The sequence below is a fragment of the Hyaena hyaena genome, unplaced genomic scaffold (genome assembly GCF_003009895.1).
Source record: "Hyaena hyaena isolate Hyena2069 unplaced genomic scaffold, ASM300989v1 scaffold_13, whole genome shotgun sequence".
Lineage (NCBI taxonomy): Eukaryota > Metazoa > Chordata > Mammalia > Carnivora > Hyaenidae > Hyaena > Hyaena hyaena.
The window spans coordinates 5,584,090-5,605,677 of record NW_024080645.1 but is presented as its reverse complement, the minus strand read 5'-3'; the positions used below and the strand labels follow the sequence as shown (position 1 = coordinate 5,605,677).

General features: G+C 58.2%; 2 protein-coding genes across 5 annotated transcripts in view; one reads left to right on the top strand and one right to left on the bottom strand.

Annotated features, from left to right (window-relative positions):
• IL16 (interleukin 16) overlaps positions 1-6,084 on the top strand; it is a 73,929-nt gene extending 67,845 nt beyond the window's left edge. For all 3 annotated transcript variants that reach the window (XM_039257706.1, XM_039257698.1, XM_039257714.1), the window contains 4 exons: positions 198-299; positions 3,092-3,350; positions 3,505-3,627; positions 5,624-6,084. In XM_039257706.1, the coding sequence (XP_039113637.1) occupies positions 198-299; positions 3,092-3,350; positions 3,505-3,627; positions 5,624-5,817 (678 nt within the window). In that variant the 3' untranslated portion in view covers positions 5,818-6,084. The remainder of the gene's footprint in view (positions 1-197; positions 300-3,091; positions 3,351-3,504; positions 3,628-5,623) is intronic.
• A 3,073-nt stretch (positions 6,085-9,157) lies between these two features.
• On the bottom strand, positions 9,158-18,789 carry STARD5 (StAR related lipid transfer domain containing 5). 2 transcript variants are annotated; one of them, XM_039217379.1, is made up of 6 exons: positions 18,611-18,789; positions 17,916-17,965; positions 17,424-17,556; positions 12,642-12,759; positions 10,968-11,061; positions 9,158-9,731 (listed from the first exon to the last, which is right to left on the bottom strand). In XM_039217379.1, the coding sequence occupies exons 1-6, from the start codon at positions 18,707-18,709 to the stop codon at positions 9,584-9,586; spliced, it is 642 nt and encodes a 213-aa protein (XP_039073310.1). In that variant the 5' UTR covers positions 18,710-18,789; the 3' UTR covers positions 9,158-9,583. The 2 variants fall into 2 exon arrangements, with proteins under 2 accessions (XP_039073310.1, XP_039073318.1); XM_039217387.1 differs by having other exon boundaries at positions 18,686-18,752.
• Positions 18,790-21,588: the final 2,799 nt, after the last annotated feature.

The window sequence follows — 21,588 nt, the reverse complement described above, 5'->3', positions numbered from 1 at the left end:
CACACACACGAAGCTTCCCAGGACCCCAGAAAGCACAGTCCTCTCTGTCCAGATGATAGAACAGGTTTGAGGAGGTGACATCACTTGGCACGTGGCCAAGCTGGGGCTCGAGATCACATGGGCCCGATGCCCCACGCTTGTTAAACTGCTCACGCTGGTGCAATGATTGTTTCAAATAGGTGCGTTTCCTTCCGCAGCAATTAGACAGCATCCACGTGACCATCCTGCACAAGGAGGAGGGAGCCGGCCTTGGCTTCAGCCTGGCGGGAGGAGCCGACCTGGAAAACAAGGTGATCACGGTGAGTGGCCGACGCTGGGGGTGCGTGAGAGCCCGGAGGCCATGGCCCCGGAGGGAGAACAGGGGCCAGGAAGGGCCTCACACTGGGGACCGATGGCTCCAGGCCACCGCGCGGGGTTCCCATGGGGGCTGTCAGGACCCACCCTTTCCAAGAAGCAGAGTAACGGTCACCTGTGTGACTCCACTGTCCTCGTCACCGCCCTTGATTTAACAAGGTGTGCGTGTGCCCCAGACAGCGTGGATGCGCCACGAGGGTCTGAATCACCCTAAGAGAATTGCAGGCGTCTTGGCCTCACCAGGACTGCACGACCGGAATCTCGCAAGGCTGAGGCCCTGCCTGCGTTGCTGGAGGTTCTGCTGGGGCGGGGGGGGCGGGGGACGTTTTAAAAAATCACCTCAAACCCGCTAAATGCCACTAACCAGTTCCCTTTAATGTGGCCCATCGTACGTCATGCGAATTTCAAGCCAACAGCCACAACAAGAACTTGAAGCGGATTTTATCCAACATGTCTCGTTTGGGACAAACAGACCAGTCACCTGTAACTACTAAGCATTCAGACGAGAATGGCCTGTGACCGCGGCCTCCATGGAAGGCGGCACAGCCGGGGTTGGAGGCTGACGGCCTCGCCGTGATGCCCAGCGCAGAAAACGTGATGCAGAGGGCCCTCCCCTGCACGGAAAGGATTCCCCGGTTCTGCCCGCTTGGCGAGCTGGGGTGCTGGCCTGGAGATGCGGTTGGCTGGGGCCACAGGGCCATGCTGGAAAGAGGAAGGAGCCGTTCCTGTGCAGGCTTCCCAGAGCACACCCCGGGCTGCGTCCCGAGGCTTCCGGTCTTGCGGTCCAGCCCGTTCCCTCCGCAGCTGCTGAGCCTTCAGGGAGAGGGGGAGGCAGCAGCCGGCATCCCCGGCTCCTCTGCCTGGGGCCCCGCCATCCTGCCTCACCATCGCGCTGGCCGCTGCCCTCTGCCTGCTCTTTCTGTCTGGCCCGGTGGTTTCTGGCCCCTCCCTCCTCATGCCGGGCTGTGACGCGGCCTCTCCACGTCCCCGAAGCCGAGGGCACTCCTGCCACGGCCGTGTGGACTCAGCGTGTTCTTTACATGGACGCACACGGATTTCCTCGTATGGACGAAAAGGAGCCGCAGTCCATCCCGGCCAGGATTGAACACACCACCCCTCCCGGCAGGTGACCGGGCCAATTCCTGCTGGTCATTTCAGAGTCACCCATGTGTGAGCTGTGACTTCCTTCTCTGCAAGCAGGCTCTCGACCACACAAAAAGCACCCGAAACCGCTGAGGACCTATTTCTGTCACTGAGCACACAGAGGGCTATAAAGGGCTCCGGGTTGTGCCGGTGACTTTCTATCTGAAGAGAGGAGAGAGCCGGCCCGTGGGAACAGCCCTTGGGGTCTTTGTCTGCCCTGAGGAGCGACGTCTGCCCACCCCGTCTGGCCAGCGAGCTGAGCGCGGCAGCCGCTCCCACACCGGGGGAGGCGGTGCACGCGGCCAGGCACACGCAGCAGGCCTCTGAGCACTCTGTCCCTTCCCTGGTCACTGAAAGAGAACTAACGCTGAGCACCGTCCAGGACCAAGGGCCACGCTGGGCACCCACTGGCTTGTCTAAACCCCTCTCCCCCATGCCTCAGAAGGGGGGCTTGATGCCCTTGACGCATGGCCCTTAGACGAGGGGCCTGAGACGCCCAGCCGGGCCTCTGCTTGTACTTGGGCCCCGTCCGTGGCCTGAGGATCCTCACCGCCTCTGACCACATCGCAGAAGTTTTCAGACACCAAGACGACTTAGAGAAACAGGGAGCCCGGTGATAGCCCATGCCCACTGTCACGGGCTCCTCCTAACCACACACAGCAGAATTTTCCTCTTTAGAAGAAGAGGCAAGCACACTGGATTAAAAAAAATATTTAACGTTTATTTATTTTTGAGAGAGAGACACAGTGCAAGCAGGGGAGGGGCAGAGAGAGGGAGACACAGAATCCGAAGCAGCTCCAGGCTCTGAGCTGTCAGCACAGAGCCCGACGTGGGGCTCGAACCCACCAACTGTGAGATCACGACCTGAGCCGAAGTTACACCCTCAACGGACTGAGCCACCAGGCGTCCCAGACATGAGATTTTTTGACTGCACATATTTTGCAGAAAGGGGACCCAGAGGGGTGGCCCCCTTTTAACTGGATCAGAATTTCCGGGTGGGGGGAGTTTGAAAAATGTCCAGCCCCCTCAGGTTAGCGCTTCTCAAAAAAGCATATTCTGCGGAAGCTGGAGGCCCAAGAATTTCTGCTTGAGAAAAAAGGGTTCTGTATAGAAACAGTGCTGGGGGTCACGCCTGTTCCCACGGCAGCACCACGGCCTCTCATACCTTCTCAGAGTGCAGATGTGTTTCAGAACTTCTGTTTTCTCCAGCGTTCTTAACTCTCTTAGACTTCGGAAACTTTGTTTTTTTAATGCGATGCCTACGGATGCGGCACAGAATCGGTGTTTTGGGAAAACCACTCTGGGAAATGCTGCCGGGAAGGGCCGGGTGTAACTAGGGTCGTGGGGACGCAGTCGAGGACACTGCTCGGAAGGGCTCTGAGGACCGGGCTGGCCGTGCTTGCTAGTGATGTCTGCTGAGGGTGGCCGGCGACGAGGCCCTGTGCCGGCACCCCGATTCGAGACGCAGTTATTCTTATTTTCTTTCCCCCCGAGCAGCCTGTAGGGTTGAGGAACTGGTTTGGACCTTCGTGCAGGGAGGGTCTGGATCTGACGCCGGTGACTTCCGGGCTTTGACTCCGTGTGGTTTGCCCAGGTTCACAGGGTCTTCCCCAACGGGCTGGCCTCCCAGGAGGGAACTATTCAGAAGGGCAATGAGGTTCTCTCCATCAACGGCAAGTCCCTGAAAGGGGCCACGCACAACGACGCCTTGGTCATCCTCCGCCAAGCGCGGGACCCCAAGCAAGCTGTGATCGTCACGCGGAAGCCGGCCCTGGAGGCCACGCCTGACCTGAACTCGTCCACGGATTCTACGGCCTCGGCTTCTGTGGCCAGCGATGTTTCCGTGGATTCCAGTAAGCACCCCCCACCCTGGGCTGGGGGGAGGAAGCCCCGTGGCCACATGGGGCCCGTCCTGCTGTGGGCTGCCACGTGGGCAGCGTGACGCCCAGGCGTCCGTGGCCTGGTGGAGAGGGCTTCCCTAACCCGGTCCCCATGCTCCCCCTGCAGCAGAGGCCACGGTGCACACGGTGACGCTGGAGAAGACCTCGGCGGGGCTGGGCTTCAGCCTGGAAGGCGGCAAGGGCTCCCTGCTCGGCGACAAGCCTCTCACTGTTAACAGGATTTTCAAAGGTGAGCTTGCGTCCAGCTCTCCGGCTTCCCTCCAGCCGCCAGTGGTGGGCCAGGTCCCCGAAGGCTTCTGAGCACCTTCTGGGCCATGTCGGTTCCTACAAGTCCACGCCCTCTAGGAGGTGGGCAGGCCACTTAGGGACTCGAGTCCGCCGTTCCTGCCTTCTCCACGTGGCTCGGACGTGCCCTCGCTACTTCTGTTTCCCTGGGTCCTCGTCTCCCTGGGCCTGGTTCTTGGGCGGGGTGGGGACGAGGGTGAGGCCCGTGCGGACTGCCCTGGACACGACACTGAAGGGGTCCCGAAACCCGCAGTAATTGGTGCGATGATTTTTTTAAAATTCTTTAAAAATTTTATTTATTTTTGAGAGAGACAGAGCGCGATCAGGGGAGGGGCGGAGAGAGAGGGAGACACAGAATTGGAAGCAGCTCCAGGCTCTGAGCTGTCAGCACAGAGCCCAACACAGGGCTCGAACCCACGAACCGTGAGGTCATGACTTGAGCCGAAGTCGGACGCCTAACCGACTGAGCCCCCCAGGCGCCCTCAACGCGATGTTTTTAAAAATTAAAATGAATTTCAAAAAATCCATAATGAACAAAGTATCAAAGTTTAAAATGAGGACCCGTCTGACTTCCTACTTGCACACACTTGGCCTCCCTGGGCTCCCCTAATCCTGGACCTGTCGGCTCCTGCCTTCATTAAACATTCTGGCATTTTGTTCATCACGTGTGGAGCCCGTGGGGGTCGCTCGGGTTTTCCTGTGAAAGCGTGAATGGCCTGCAGCCACCACAGAAAACCACCGAGTCTTGTGCTCCTCCGTGGAGCGCCCGAGCCACAGCGCAGCCGGGTGTGTGGGCCCCGGGCCCGAGGCCGGAGACCTGTGTTCTAGTCCCAGCTCTGCCTCCCACCTGCTGAGGCCCCCCAGGCCCGAGGCTCCTCGTCCACACGCGGGCGTGGGGTGTGTCTGGGCCTGTCAGACGGAGCCCCGCCATGGCCGCTGAGCCCCGGGGTGCACCGAGGGCCACGCCCCCCCCCCCCAAAGAATCTCTATTTACTCTAACTCTGGGAACGACGTTTTTAACTTTTGGAGGTCGACTTGGGCTGAGTGTGCAACTCAGTCAGGAGACCTGGATCCAGCGTTAGCTGTGCTTCTGAGGACGGACCCCTCCCTGCCCACGTCCCGTCTGCGCCCACGGGGCTGGGCCTGCTGGCTGCAGGGAGATGCAGCGCTGGGGCCAGAAGGCCTGGGCTCAAACCCAGGCCCGACTCGCTCCCCAGCGGCTCTGAGGCCTGGCGGGGTCCTCCTCGCGTGTGCAGCGGGGCTGCTGCCGCACTCACAGGGCGTTCACGTAGTTCCTGGTGTGCCCGACAGCCCGACGCCCTCAGCAGTTTCTCACAACTGCCATTACTGTTCCCTTCTGTCCAGTGTTTCTGAATCCCAGTGTATCGAACAGACGGTAAATCTTCTTTCAGCACGAACAACACAGTAACGCTGCTTCCGTACACGGCTTTGAGGGTGGGGGCCGCACACGATTACATCCACTTCACAGGGACCCAGGGGGCCTCTCCAGGCCGTTCGGGGACAGCGTGCTGGGAGGTTCGCCTGCCCCTCCCCACGCCACCCAATGCCAGGCGAGCTCGTCAGAAGGGAGAGACCACCCGTGAGCGGAGGCGGCGGGCTGGTGCCCCTGAGGCCTCCACAACCCACAGACGTCTCCTCAGCGGGGCTCTGGGCTCGGAGCTGCCCAGGACCACCCTCCTCTGGGGACGGCATGGGCCGCACCTTTCCCAAGGGCCACAGAGCTGGGGCCTGGCTTGTCAACCTCAAGGTCACCATCTGAGGGGATGCCCCATTGCAGAAAGAGCAGCAGACCCCTGAGGGAGGGTCCCCTGCTCCCTTCCGAGCCGTCCCGGCTCCCCCGACATCACGGGTAGGTGGTAACCCTCCTCGTTCCCCCCGTCACCCGAGCCACCGTCTTCTTCTTCTTCTTCCTCCCCCAGGGGCAGCCTCGGAGCAGAGCGAGACGGTCCAGCCGGGAGATGAAATCTTACAGTTGGCCGGCACCGCTGCGCAGGGCCTCACGCGGTTTGAGGCCTGGAACATTATCAAGACGTTGCCTGACGGCCCCGTCACCATCGTCATCAGGAGGAGAGGCCTCCAGTCCTCGGGGACCTCGGCGGCTGGGGACCCCTAGGCAGAGCCGCGGGGAGCACAGAGCGGTAGTGCGCAGCTCCTCACAGCCGCGAATTCTCAGGGTCACTGCTCGCCCCCGCCTGCAGGGGGAGGCAGAGTCGGGCTTCCAGGCGGCTGCTGCCCGGGGTCCAGACCTCCTGGTACCGTAGCCAGCCGAGCGGAGGGGCACGGTCACCCCGGCGAGGCCGGGACCACCTTCAGGCTGTGGACAGAGAGCGTGATGATCATTTCGTGGTGCTGTAAATAAAACGGACACGTTACAGTTTGATATGAAGTCCGTGTCCTGCTGTGCAGATTTCCCGCGTCCCAGAACCGCGGAGCGCCCAGCCCTGAACAGCATTTGTGCTTCCTGTGGGCCCAGCACGAGGGTGGAGAGGACAGGCCACTCTGCCCTCCTGGGCATGAGCCAGGGCAACTCAAGCGCCGGGGGCCGCAGCCCCCAAGGGTCATTGTCCCACGGGTCTGGCGGTTGGTGCCGGCTGGTGTCTGGGAACCGAGTGGTGGCCGTGAGCCCGAACCCTCACAGGTGGCCTCGCCGGGTGGCCCGGGCTTCCTCACAACATGGCGGCCGGGAGCAAGGGCCAGTGTCCCGGAGAGCGAGGCTCAGGTAGCAGTCGTGTCTTTTCTATGACCTTGCCTCGGAGCCCCAGGGGCATGTTCCGCTGTGCCTTCCGCGTGGGACCCGGCCCAGGCGCCAGGGGAGGGGGATGCTTCTGGGCTACTTTGGGGAAACACAGTCTACCGCACAAAGCATTTGCAGAACTGGTTTGGCTTGGGTTGGAGACTCGACCCTATCGAGGGTGGTGTCTGGTTGGGGGCCAGGGGAGCAGAGGGCGTGAAACTCCCGGCACGGTGGGTGTGCCCCCGGCACAGGCCGCCTTGCTACCACTTACCCACCATGCGCCAAGCACGGGGCTGGCGTTCAATGGACAGTCTTCCTAACGGCAGTAGTGTCTGCAGAGTGTGGTTTGGTGCCATGGCTTTGATGGGGACACCAGGTGACTTGGCCACGCTGGTAAATGACGAGGTCAGCAGCCGGGGGGTGTTTGGTTTGGGCCCCCGTAAGGCCTGACTGCCGAGCTCAGGACACAGAAACGTGTTAGCAGCTGCCAGCGCTCTCGGGCCGCCCGCGGCGGCGTTCCAGCCCTGCCCCAGCCCCGTGTCCGTCGCGAAGACCCCACAACAGGGAAACGAGTTATTGCCGGGCCAGGAGCACTGGGACCCTGCCGGCGGGATCTGGTGGCTTCTGCGGCGTGCACAGGAAGTGAAGACCGTTTCCTGGCACTGAGCTCCTGGAAAAACCACCGGGGCCTCACCTTCTCGCAAGTGCCTTTAGTGCCCTCACGGCCGCGGGCGCCTGCTCGCCGTCCCCTGCGCCCCGAGAGGCCGTGGGCTTAGCGTGGCCCTGTCCTGCCTGCTGCCTCGTGCGCCCCCTTCTGAATTCTGGGAAGCCCCGGATGCAGGCACGAGCTCCGAGACACCACGTGGGCCAGCTCCCTGGGCTTCTTAGAGACCCTGAAGCCCCAGCCCTGGAAGGTGTAACTCAGTCCTGCACCCGCCGCCAGGGGCCTCACTGCGTGCCCGCCCGGGGCTGGGGGACGAGGCTGAGGGACCTGGAGGCACACCCCGGCCCCCACCGTCTCGCACGGTGGCGATGTCTGTCATCGGGCAGCTGTCGGGGAAGCGGCCACGTCGGGGGAGGAGGAGGTGGCCCTCCCGCAGGGCTGGGAGGAGGGGACAGGCAGGAGCACCCTGCGGCCGCGGGCCAGGGTCACGGAGAAAGCCTCCTGCGAGGCCGGACAAGCCAAGTGAGCGAGAGGGACGGGCTGGTGTCGGGGCTGGGGCACGACCTGGGTGTCAGAAGGTTGCCCGCTCGCCCAGCTCATCAACAACCGGGCCGCTCAGGACGCCACCGCCGGTCAGCTGTCCAGCGTCCAGGCAGAGGGCATCTTCAGCCCGGGAAGCAGCAAGGTCCCAAAACAAAAGCCCCTCCATTTGCCCCTCACGGTGCTGGGATTTCCCCTCCCCGGGAGGTCTGGCCTCCCCCGCAGCCTTCGCCAGGGCTGAGGCTAGGCCCAGAACAGCCTCTGCAAACAGGGTCTCCAGCCACCCTCGGGGGCCCCAGGGTCACGGCCTCACGTCAACGCCGCACGGAAGTGAGCCTTCCGAGGGCCTCTCCCAGGCAGCCCTGGCTCTTGGTTTGGTGCAGGATTTACCCAGCCCTGCACTATTCCATCCGCACAGACCCTCGAGCGCCGGGCTGGGGCTGGCATTCATGTCGCTGTGCTGTCCCAGAGACGGGAAGTCGGCGCACAGGGATGCGAGGGGTCTGCGCAGCCGGCACCGGGCCAGATGCGTGCTTTCGGAGGACTCCTAGTCCAGTGCTCGGTTTACCCCGAGGCCAGCACTTACTTCCAAGGGGCCCTGGGGAGCACGGCTCTCTACCTCGCTGCGTGGGGCGGCCTGGGGGGGCCCGTCTGGCCAGGACACTGCCTTCCGGGGTCCCTAAGCTGGCGCGCCCACAACTGGCTGCATTTGGGGAATCAACTCAGGAGGCGCGGGCACAGAACAGTACATGGCATCTAAATAAATTCAAGAGCTGATGACGACTTCCTGGGAAGTTAGCGGGGTGATCCTGCCGGCGTGACTGTGGAATCCGAAGCCGCGTCACCGCCCGCAGAGAAGGGGGCTCTCTCACCCCTGCACGCCGAGCCTTCCCGTTTTAAAGCCTGCTCAGGCTTCAGCACATTCAGGAGACGGGCGGGCCGGGCCGACGTGGGGAAGGGAGACCCCATGCACAGCACTCTGGAAATTTCCCGCAGACACTTCCAGCTGCAGCAGCAGGGCTCTGGTCAGACAGGGGTCTTCCTCACCAGTGAGGTGGGGGGGCCGCCGGGGAGGGGTGCCGGAGAATTCCACAGGGCTGTGTGGTCCTGACCAGAGAGAGGGAGGGGGTCTCGGGGGGCTGCTGAGGCCCCTCCCAGGTGGCAAGGCCGGGCTCCCGGGTTCTGAGGACCCACGGCGGTGGGCAAGGCCCGTGCAGGCGCAGCTGGGGGGCACCTGCTCTCCCGGCCTTCGTGCTGACCCCAGCGCGGCCCGACCGGGCCTCTAGCGCAGAGGGTAAGAGAAGGCAATCGCCAAGGGAGAGAAGGCCTCCCCAGGGTTCCTCGGAGGCAGGAGCGGCTGCTCTGTCCGGAATCCCATTCGGAATCCTTCTGGAGAGTTCCTGCCCCAAGGCTGCAGAGCTGGCTTGGGATGGAGGCGAACTTCCTAGGGACACGGGAGTTAACTCAGGGGAAAGAGAGAAAACAACCCATTCAAATGGAAAATACAACAAAAGAAATATTGAATGTATTTTTCCTTAAGACTTAGCTCATTGGTGAAAAGGGTACGTCCCAAGCTGCTTTTTAGGGGCTTCTTTTTAAAGGGGACAATCTGGCGCAGGGTCACCGGGAGGGCACCGGGAGGCCCGCGGCACAGGTCGGACGGAGCCCTGGATGCTGAGGGGCAGCACGGCCTGCTTTCCAGTGTCGACGGGGGTTCCTTTTGACCAACAGGGACGGAGGTCTCTGACTGTGACTGGCACGAAGTTTGGACCGCAGCCTGGTGGCCGGCTGGAGGAGGTGTGCACAGCCAGGGGCACCGGGGCGGGTCCCCAAGCGGGCCTCTGGGGAGCTGAGCCGTCCCCGGGCGGGTTCCGAAGAGGGAACCCGGGCCGCCGAGTTCTGCGGGGAGTGACGCGGGCTCGGGGCCGGCGGGTGAGCACGTCAGTTGTACAATGTCTTCACCGCCTTCTCCAGGTTGGCGTAGAAGCCGGCCATGCTGCGGGGGAAGAAGGAGTCCACCACGCCCCGCGGCAGGAACCCACTCAGGTCGGTCTGGAAGAACGTGACCAGGCTGGTCTTGCCGGGCTCCCTGGGGAGGCCAGAGCGGAGTCACGTCCCGCGCCCGCGGCAGGGCGCCGGGGCCGCTCGCCGGGGCCGGGACACGGACGCCGGTCGTCAGGAAGCCCCCGCAGCACCGCTCCTGCCCACCGCGTCCCCTCAGACATCACAGGCCGAGGGCCGGGACGAGGAGGCCCTGTAAGACCGCGCCCGCCCCGCAGTCAGGCCTGGGGCCAGGACCCCCTCCGTCTCAAAGCTTCACGTCCTGCGGCCTCCGCCCGCGGCTCGCCAACCCCAGCCCCCTGAGCCTGGACGGCACCCCCTCCTCTGGCTGCTCCTCCCCCCGGGCTCACCTGAGCCCTACAACCCCCGCAGGGGCTCTGCCTGGAAACACGAGCAGGTACGGGACACAGCTCCGGGTGAGCACGGGGCGCGAGGGGGAGTCAGCTGCCAGGCCGGGGGGAAGAGGAGGTGCACACGGAGGCCGCGGTGAGTGCGTACGACCGCGCAACCTTACGTGTTCCAGCCGAGCCTTCCACGGTGCTGGGAAGGGCAGCCGGGGCTGGGGAGGGGGGGCGGAGTACGGGCGGTGCTGGGCCTGGGGCGTCAGTAGAGCCCCGGGGCAGCCAGGCCCGCAGGGACTGCGTGGTGAAGGCACGCTGCTCCGTCCTGGAGTCTGTCCCCGACGGAACGGTTACTCTGCGTCACAATCGCAGTGCAATGTCTTTCACGGTCAGGTGACCTTCAGTTATTATGTACACAGAACGTTCTAGTAAAAAGCTGCCCCGGGCAGGTCTGGGGGCTGGCTCACGCACGCTCTCAGGAGTGCCCGTCAGCCCCTAGCACCGCCAGCCTCTTCTGTGTTGAGGGGACACAGCCCTGTGGGGGACATGGGCCGCTCAGCCGCTCTGGGCCCCCCAGCTCTGCGCTGCCAGCCTCTGCAACCTCTCACCCGACGTAGGTCCCTGGATCTCCCTGAGCCTCCGTTTTCTCATCTGCTAAACGGGACCACGACATCTGCCCAGCCTGTCTGATGGGGCCAGAGGGAGGAGTCCACGCATTCGACAGCAAGAACAACGCCTCCCGCGGTCCTCTCCCCCGCCTGGTACTGGGGACACGGCATCAGGGACGCGTGATGTCACAGCCTACAGAGCTGTAGGCTAATTTGTGATCGCAAGTTGTAACTAACGTGCTCACTGAACAAAGGTCCACAGTTGAGCTGCCCGTAGGTCTGGGCATGTGACGGCGTGCGGGAGGCCATCCTTACCCGGGCACAGGCTCGCAGAAGCAGCCACAGGGGTGGTTAAACCCCCTCACGTACCCCGGCTGCGGGGGGCATGACGGGTGTTCCACGTTGACGGCTGGAAGACAGAGCACGAGGGTCAGGGAGCGACAGCCTCGGACAGGGCACCGCCGCCGCTCGTGCCCGCAGACCCGCATCGGGAGCCCGAGGGGCCAGCATGGGTGCCTGTGACCTGTCCCCGAGCGTCCCCTGTCCGCATCCCTTACACTCACACACATGTGCTCACACACTATGCCCACGTACGAGCCCACACACCCACACATTCACACCCACACGTGCCTGCTCACACACACACACACACGTGCATATACATTATGCACAGGTACGAGCCCACACACCCACATGCTCACACACACACGTGCATATACACTATGCCCACGTACGAGCCCACACACCCACACGTGCCATGCTCACACCCACACGTGCATATACACTATGCCCACGTACGAGCCCACACACCCACACATGCATATACACTATGCCCACGTACGAGCCCACACACCCACATGCTCACACACACATGTGCATATACACTATGCACACGTACGAGCCCACACACCCACACGTGCCATGCTCACACCCACACGTGCATATACACTATGCCCACGTACGAGCCCACACACCCACACATGCATATACACTATGCCCACGTACGAGCCCACACACCCACATGCTCACACACACATGTGCATATACACTATGCACACGTACGAGCCCACACACCCACACGTGCCATGCTCACACCCACACGTGCATATACACTATGCACACGTATTAGCCCACACACTCACACGTTCACACCCACACGTGCGTACACACACACCCACAGCCTTCCCAAGCCCGCCAGCATCTTAGAGAAAAGAACGTTTCACAGCATCAGGCTCGGCGGCAGGAGAGGCGCCCCCCTCCCCCAAGTGCGCCCACACGGGGGCCTCGGAGGAAGGGCAGTGGCTGCCGCTTCCCGGGTGAAACACGCAGTGCAGGCCCTCTGCCCCCGCTGGGAAGGAGGGGACGGTGTCACTGCCCCGCGGGGAGGCGCTCCCAGGCTGACCCGCTGCGCACGGAGGCTCCATGAAGTCACACAAAGTGGTACAGACTCACAGAAACTAGGGGAGCTGGGCAAATCGGTGACTTAGACATAAGTTACTGGGGCACCTGGGGGCTCAGTCGCTAAGCGTCCGACTTCAGCTCAGGTCATGATCTCGCAGTTGGTGGGCTCGACACCAGCTGTGCTGACAGCTCGGAGCCTGGAGCTGCTTCAGATTCAGATTCGGTGTCTCCCTCTCTCTCTGAACACCCCCCCGCCCCCCGCTGCTTGTGCTCTGCCTCTCTCTTGAATAAACATTTATTAAAGAAAAAATATATAGGGGCGCCTGGGTGGCTTAGTCGGTTGAGCGTCCGACTTTCGCTTAGGTCATGATCTCGCGGTTCGTGGGTTCGAGCCCCGCGTCGGGCTCTGTGCTGACTGCCAGCTCGGAGCCTGGAGCCTGCTTCAGAGTCTGTGACTCCCTCTCTCTCTGACCCTCCCCTGCTCACGCTGTCTCTCTCTCTCTCCTAGAAATAAATAAAAAATGAGGCGAGGTCCACGCACAAGGGACACAGGTGCGAGTCCCTGGTGGCAGCCGGGCCGGCACTCACCGTTGGAAGTGACAGTCCCATCCTCATACTTCCTGACCAGCACCAAGTCCACGAAGTCTCTGGGGGAGATGAGCTTCATGGCGGCGGACGGGGTGGTGGTTCTGCTGACACACAGCGTCTGTCAAAGCAAAGGGGAGTCGGGCTGCCGGCCGGAGGGCTCCCTGCTCCCACCCACAGCCCAGGGTCTGGGAAACGGGAGGGGCAGCACTGCCCGTGGACTGCAGGCTCTAGATCAGGGCCACTCCGAGCTATGCCTCAGTGTCCCAACAGTGACCGCTGACTGTGCGTCCCGGGGGAGCCTGGCTGGACAAAGCTCTCAGCCCCCCCCCCCGCCCCAACCTAGCTCTGAGAACTGGGTGCCATTAACCCGTTGGACAGGTGAGGAGACGGAGGAATTCACCACACAGCTCAGGTGCTGAGACGTGAGCAGCCGGGACACAGGCGAGGTGAGAGGTGCTGTTTGCAGGCCAAGCCTGCACCTGCCTTACCCTGAGATGCTGTGTCCCCGTGGCTCTCCGGCTCCCCAGGTCCAGCCATGGAGCCTCTCCCAATCCCCGCACCCCAGCGGCCCCCTCTCCCGCTCCCTAAGCCAAGGTCACCCTAACCCACCCAGGCGCTAGCCCATCTGTCCCCTCCTGGGGCGGCCCGCCCTCTCAGGCTCCCAAAGGAGAAGAACAGGTCAGACGTGGCTGGGGCGGGGCCGTCTGGGGGCCGGGGACAGAGTGTTTTGTCAGCTGTCTCCGCCCCCGGGGTTTGGGTCCTCGGGTTTGAGTCCCTGTGGGGGCCGGGACTCCTTTTCCAGATGACCAGCCTCTCTGGGCTCTTCCTGAAACCACCTGCCTGAGAGCCGCTCACCTTCACGCAAGCTCTCCCGACCCACCGGGGCGCGGCACCCCCTCCTGGATGGAATCCTATTACCTGCCTTCCCGCGCCCAAGTCCCCAGGGCGCCCAAGGGACATGCACGTCAGGATGCTGATTCCCACAGTCAGGCAAGGGACGGGCACCCGGAGTCCGAGTTTCCTGTTCTCCACTCTCCTGAGCATCTACTTTTTTTTTTAAGTGCATATTCTTTTTAAAGGCCAAAGTTTGCTGTTAGAAACAAGGCCGTTTGGCCTTTTCTGACGTCTCTTATCTGTAGTAGGAAAGGCAGAAGCGATTGTTTTTAGTAACTAGGCGGCTTCTCCTCTCAATCCCTGCTACAGAATGCATCGTTCCTGAAGGAGGGTGTGGGGAGGCGGAGATGAAGGCACACTGGTAAGAGACACGCAGGTGTGAGCGTGTGATCAATGCCACAAGTCGCGTCTCATCCATCCATCTGTCCATCCATCATCTATCTATCAACTCAGAGCTCGAGTATTGGAGATTGGTCACACTCGCGCTCACACACACGGCTCTGCAGGGGATGCTCCTTCCCTCCATTCTTGCTGCTCCACGGACGGTTAGGAGGTACGGCCGGCGGCCACTTCTCCCCTGAGCTCACCAGCAGCTGTGCAGCTACCGTCCGCTAAAGGCGCTTTCTTCCCTCTTCTTTTTAAAAAATATTTTATTGTTAACTCATCTCTACACCCAGCGTGGGGCTTGAACCTACAACCTCACGGTCAAAACTTGCACGCTGCATCGAGCGAGCCAGCGAGGCGCCCCCTCTAACTTTCTAAGGGAAAGGTCTATCTTTTCATGGACGTGTGAATTAATTCAAGAAGAAAAGAGATGTAAAATATTTTACCTTTTATGGTTATTGTCCTTCATCAACATTTGTACTATAATCATATTATTTTAATAAATTATAATCCTATCTCAATCCAGATTCATTAGATACATTAAAAATTATTTATTTATTCATTTTTTTTTTAAACAGAGCCTGACGCAGGGTTTGACCTCACAAACCGTGAGATGGTGACCTGAGCCAAAGTTGGATACTTGACCGACTGAGCCACCCAGGTGCCCCTCAATCCAACTTTTTTTTTTAATATGTAGAGCCTTGTGGTCATAGGAGATATAGGACTTTTAAAATTTTAATTTCGGGGCGCTTGGGTGGCTTAGTCGGTTAAGCGTCCAACTTTCGCTTAGGTCATGATCTCGCGGTTCGTGGGTTCGGGCCCCGCGTCGGGCTCTGTGCTGACTGCCAGCTCAGAGCCTGGAGCCTGTTTCAGTCTGTGACTCCCTCTCTCTCTGACCCTCCCCTGCTCACGCTGTCTCTTTCTCTCTCTCCTAGAAATAATAAAATTTAAAAAAAAAATAAAATTTTAATTTCAATTTATAGACATATTTATGATATAGGATGTGGTTTTTGAAGAATAAATATATTGGGATAAAATTCTGTAGCCTATATGCAATAGAAAAATGAGTTGAAGAAAAAAATAATATAAAATTTTGACTAAGGAAAATTTGTTCATGTATGATGAGGAGAATAAAGGCAACAGAAATGTAGATGAAATTACATTTCCTTATATCCTGCAGCCCACTGACAAATACTCGAGGCGGGCGGAGTAGAACATTCTTCCAGGAACTCCCTGCTTTCTTCCAGTTAATGATTTGCTAGACTGGAAAACAGCCTTAGCCTGTCAATCATAGGATCCTGTGAATCTTTAGTATAGGAAAGTCCTTCTAGAAACTTCCCCTTGTCTTTACTCCCCCCTACTTTCAAGTATATAATTAGTCTTTCCTAACAACCCCAGTGCAGCTCTTTCTGGCCATGGGGACTGTCTCTGGGCTTTAATAAACCATCTTATTGCACTTAAAACATCTTAAGAATTCTTTCTTGACCATTCGTTCCTGGCCCACATCACATCAACATATTTTTAAAATAAGGGATGGTGGGCGCCTGGGTGGCTCAGTCATTTGAGCATCTGACTTTTGCTCAGGTCATGATCTCGCGGCTCATGGGTTCGAGCCCTGTGTCAGGCTCTGTGCTGGCAGCTTGGAGCTCAGAGCCTGGAGCTGCTTTGGATTCTATATCTCTCTCTCTCCTCCTCCCCCTGTTCATACTCTGTCTCTTAAAAATAAATAAATCTTAAAAAAAATTTTAAAAAAGCATAAGCACCCAAAACCAATGCATCTGTCACTTCCAAGAAGAAAACTCCACTGATGGTCATTCTGTCATGACAGTTATTTGGCCATTAATTAATCCATAGTTTCTCAACTTGAAGCACTGTGTATCATTATTTATATGTTGTCTTCACAATTTTTTTACTATCTCTGGTAGCCCCTATGCGGTTATTCACTTAATATCTTTATCTAAGTGTGCTCACTTTTATAAACTTGGATGAATTTATTTTATTTATGTAGTTAAAATATTTTTTAATAATGCTTATTTATGAGAGAGAGAGAGAGAGAGAGAGAGAGCATGAGCGGGGGAGGGACAGAGAGAGAGTGGGACACAGAATTGAAAGCAGCTCCAGGCTCCGAGCCTTCAGCACAGAGCCCGATGTGGGGCTCGAACCCACAGACTGCAAGATCATGACCTGAGCTGAAGTCGGACGCTTAACCGACTGAGCCCACCAGGTGCCCCTGGATAAATTTATTTAAAAATGAAGCTGTTTAGCTATTTTAAGAGGGGGGTAAGTATCACTTGGCATAGAGGCCATTGCAAAATATACACACAAAGGTCCGTTAGATTGTCATTCTCATTAAGGTGCAGGCTGGCTGGCTGCTTTGTTACTAAGGAGACCAGCGAGTGTCAAATGGGTGTCACAGGCACATTAGCACCTGAGACTCTTCCCCTCTAACTATCAGAGAGTAAAAGAGAATTGCCATGTGATGATGTCACCATGTGGGATTCAATTTCAGCTTTGTCCTGATGTCTTTTGTACTGTGTGCGCCCCACCCTTCATCAGACAGGGACATCCACTGCGTGACAATGGACTGAACTGGAAGTTCCGGTCGAGGCTGAGAGCACCCGGGTCATCCTGAACGACCAGCCCACAGAAGTATGACTTGAAGATTCACAAAGCCGCCTCCGTCCACACCCAGGAGGGCGTCGTGTCTGCAGATGTCAAAATCAAACAGCTTGGCCACACCTCCCCAAGGCAACTTGCTTATTAGTTTTGTCTGGACTTTGCTTTTTTCCTTCTTAACTTCTGTAATCAAAATGAGGTGGGTTCTTCATGCTCTAAGTTCCTGATGCCTAATGTTCTTAGGACAGAACCATCTAGAATTGTGCTATTATAGTAGCTAACAGCTCCACTGGCTATTGAAACTTACATTGAGAGTAGTTGAAAAAGAAATGAAATTAACAACTCACTTCCTTGACACATTTCAAAGGCCCCGTGGCCACGTGGGGCTAGTGGCTACTGTTGAAGACGGCGTGATTACAGCATGTTATTGTATTGTGGGCTGCGCTAGCTCAGATGACACACATCTTACCAAGGGAGAGACTGGCATCCAGAGCTGCCACCTGGCATAGCCCTGCCACTGACAGAGAACCTTGACCCTCTGGCCAGGACTCTGCATTCATTATCAGGGCCGCATCAAAGGGCAGTATTTAAAACCAGAGCTGGTGGGTCAAATCCGGGCACTGACTGAGCAGCATTGGAGCCCAGATTCACACCGCGCTCTTGCATCAGCTGCTGCGTTGTCTGAGCCCCGCTTAGGGCTTCTCCGCCTCACTGGTTACACCGTCTCCCACCCGGACCCGGGCTTGAGTGCTGCGAGCCGTGGGCAGCCCGTGTTTGGTGGGTGCCAGTGGGGCACAGGGTCCTCCCCTCGCCAAGAGCCATCACGGACCACGTCCAGATGGACGGGGCCGGGCTACGGCCAGGCTAACAGCCCTCGCAAAGACTTACGTCAGTGATGCTTTCGATAATTTCGAAGCTGCTCACATTCTCATCCCACTTGTCTCTCAGGGTCCCAGCAAGTGGCTTGACGCAGCCCCACACCTTCTCTGGGGTCCCATTCACGACGCCTTCTCCCCGGTACCTGGAGCATGAGAACAAACGTGACGCGAGGCATCAACCAAACCTGTTTATCCTGGGACCACGTGTCGGGCAGAGACGCCGCATCTGTCACTGCTCTTTGAGACAGGCTTGCAGATCGGGGGCTGAGGTTTACCAGCCCGCCCCACCCCCCACCCCCCCGGGCCTGCAGAAATGGATGGCAAGCTTTCACAAGAGACAGTTTGCTGGAAATGACTGAGATAAAAACAAGCAGCTTTTCTGGACGATGCTGGCGAGTCGATTCCAGGGTGCTAGGGGAGACTGGAATTATTTTAGGAAGCAAACCCACAGAGACATCAAGAACGGCGTGGCACTTCTGACGAACGTGGACAAGGCACTTACAGGTTCCCTGGGAACTCCGTAGATGGCCTCCAGGAAACTGAGACTCCGTTCTGTCAAAAGGCACAGAATCATAGGATTTAGAGCAAGAAAGGCTCTGGGCGATCGCCTGGCCCCTTCCCCTGGTCTGGAAGTCTGGAGTCTCGGGAGGTGGGCTTCTCCAAGGCGACCCCGCTCATGTGTGTCAGGGCAGGGGTCCTGGACAAAGCTGAACGTGATGGAGCAAGGGCTCTTAACTGGCGGGCTGGAAGAGCTCTGGGGGGTTTTCGAACCTTAGAAAAATAACCATGCGTTTTGCTTCTTCAAGTAATTTCGGTCTCTTGGCTAAAAATCATGAGTTGCACAGGCAAAAAGTATTCCCATGCTACCCTCCCGGGAACGCAGGGGGGCTCATGCTACACTTGGTGTTTCTGGCCCAAATCCTAAGCACCATGTGCTAGCCAGGTGACCTTGGGCAAGTCACCCAATGAAAGGGACAGACACTTCCCTCCCGGGGTCATAGTGCACACAATAGGCCCAGGATTTTTTTTTTTTTTTTTAAAGGAAACAACCCTCAAAGGAATCTCCCCCCCAGTCCAGCTCCAGGGTCTTGGAATGCAGCGAGGAGCGGGTGAGGAGGAGCCTAGGGTCTTGGGAGACCCCGGACACGGGGAGCAAGGCCCCACGACCGACCCCTTCCTGCCCAGCTGCTCACTCACGCCTTCCCGGCAAATCTTCCATCCTGACTTGTCTCGCCGGTACTGGAGCATCTTCTCCGCCACCGCCTCGCTCACCTGCGCGGCCAGCGCCGGCTCCATCGCGCCGAGGCCCGCGCGCGGCTGCGGGGTCGCGGCCCTGCTGAGCGGCGGCGGCAGCGGCGGCCGCAGCGGCGGCCGGTGCTGGGTCTCCGAGGCCGCGGCTCGCGGGCCCGGGGCGGAGCCTCGGCCCGGCCCCGCCCCCTCGCGCCCGGGATTGGCCCAGACCCGCAGGCTGGCCCCGCCCCCGCATCTGGATTGGCCCCGGCCGGCAGACGGGCCCCGCCCCGGCGGCCGGAGACCGGCAGTGCCCGCGAGCGCCAGGCGGGGCTGGGCGGGTCCGGGTCCCGGCAGCGCGGTGTAGACCCGCCGGGTCCGCCTCCCGCCCGCCCGGCCTGGGAGCCGCCCTGCGCCGCCGAGCTCGGGGCGGCCCCGCGGAGGCCTAGGCGGCCCGGGAGGCGTGGACTGGCGTCGGGGCGCTGGGAGGCCTGCAGCCGGGCCGGCGGCCGTGAAGTTCGCCTTGGAAATGACCTTCTGGGAAGGCTGCTGCGGGGGCTCCGGGGCCCGGGGGGCGCGGGGCTGCGGCGGCCACGGGGACGTGCTGGCCTCGTAGCACGGCCGCCGGAGCCCCTGGGGACCCTGCTGCGGTCCGTTCTGGCACTTGGGGTCGGAGGGGCTGAAAGGCCTCAGTGGACGTGTCCGGGAGGCGTGCCTGCGGGGCACCCGGGCAGAGGGGCTCCGGGGGAGAGGTGAGGCCTCCCCGCGTCCAGGTGAGCGAGGGGCACACCCCCTGGTGCGAATGCAAGGGCCGCCTCTTACGTCAGCGCGAGGTTTGTCTGTGCTTTGGTTCCTGCGCTCATTGTTTAATGTAAAGGTGTGAAAAAATGGTTGTAAACCAAACGACTACTTGAAAATCCTTTTCGGAAGATGTGATGGGTGCCAGGTTGTAAGGAAGCCCTGGATGGGGACTTAGGGACTCCTCAGTTCCCAGCCCGGTTTCATCCAGTGTTGGCTGTGTGACTTTGGGCAAGTCACTTAACCTCTCTGAGCCTCCGTTTGGTCCAAGATGAAGTGGAACACGAATAAATGTCTCGGTGTGCCAGTGTGATGGGTAAAGTGACGTAACACATGGATATTCCTAGGAGCCATCAAAGAAAAGATCAATAAGGCAACCACACTTAAAAAAAACAACAACTAAGCACCAGGGAGCTTGGATGGCTCAGTCTCTTGAGCTTGGGACTGGATTTTGGCTCTGGTCATGATCCCAGGGCTTGGGATCTAGCCCTGCATCGGGCTCCGCACGGAGCATGAAGCCTGCTTAAGAATCTCTCTCTTCCTCTGTCCCCCCCACCTCACAAATAAAATAAGATAATTTTTAAAGATAGATGTTTTTAAAAAATTAAACACATCAAAAATACCACAAAAAGTTAGGTAATAGTCTGACGGAAAAATTGGAGTATGTTTAACTAAAAGTAAGTTTTTGTCATGTACAAAGTGCTCTTGCAAATTATTAGGATATTTGCAAACAACCGGACAGACAACACGAATGCATCAGATGTGAACAGGTACTCTGTGGAACAATTAACGGACCATGAAAATGCGTAGGACCCTCATAGTTAAGGACTCGGTCAGTAAAACAAGGGTGCGCTTTCACACCTATCAGACGGGCAGGTAAAGAGGTTTGTTAGTGGGGCGCCTGGCTGGCGTAGTCGGTTAAGCGTCCGACTTTCGCTTAGGTCATGATCTCGTGGTTCGTGGGTTCGAGCCCCGCGTCGGGCTCTGTGCTGACTGCCAGCTTAGAGCCTGGAGCCTATTTCAGAGTCTGTGTCTCCCTCTCTCTCTGACCCTCCCCTGCTCACGCTGTCTCTCTCTCTCTCTCCTAGAAATAAATAAAACATTAAAAAATTTAAAAAAATGGCTGAAGATATGAACATTTTTTTTAAAGAATGTATACATTGCAAAGAATACATATGGACAAAGANCGTGGTTCGTGGGTTCGAGCCCCGCGTCGGGCTCTGTGCTGACTGCCAGCTCAGAGCCTGGAGCCTGTTTCGGAGTCTATGACTCCCTCTCTCTCTGACCCTCCCCTGCTCACGCTCTCTCTCTCTCTCTCCTAGAAATAAATAAAACATTAAAAAAATTAAAAAAAAAAAGAGGTCTGTTAGTTCCTGGGTTGGAGGGTGAAAGAAGAAACCATTTTTTTCTTTTTATTACACTGGGGGCAGGAGTCTAAATTTATGTAACCTTCTGGGAGGAAAACAACCTATCAAAACGTTAGTTTACGTGTGTTTTGACCCAGTAACTCGTGCACAAAGCAGAAGATTGATCATGCAACTGGACACAAGTCTGTTTGTCACAAATCTGTTTGTCGATAGAGTAAATAAATAAAAAGTATAAAAGAGTAAATACAAGGTATTCGTTTAGTGGACTGTTATGCAGCCATTAAAACAGGGAGGCACAGGGGGCGGGAAGCAGGGCCCGAACAGGAGATCCTCTCTGGAGCTCAGGGCAGCTGTCTGGAAATAGTTGATAGGAAGTTCTAACTGAGGGCAATTTATTCTCTACAAAAGGAATCAATGGTATTGAAAACTCATTTCAAACATTGGCTTAATATTATTTAAATTCTCAACTCTCCCCTATAAAAAGTTTTATATGTGTACTGACAGGGAAAGTATATAATAAATACCTAAGAAGAAGAGTATTGTGGGTAGGAGAGTCAGTGCTCAGCTCAGATTGCCTGGATTCGGATCCCGGCATCGCCACTTAACTAGCTGTGACCCCGGCACGTGCCTGGCCCCTGCAGACCTTAGCATCCTCATTTGGAAAATGAGAAAAATAATAACACTAACTCCTAGGGTTGACGCATGGGCCAAAGGTTTGAACAGATGGGTAACAATTGGAATGGTGCCTGGCATACAATGAAGGTTCGTACGGAATACATC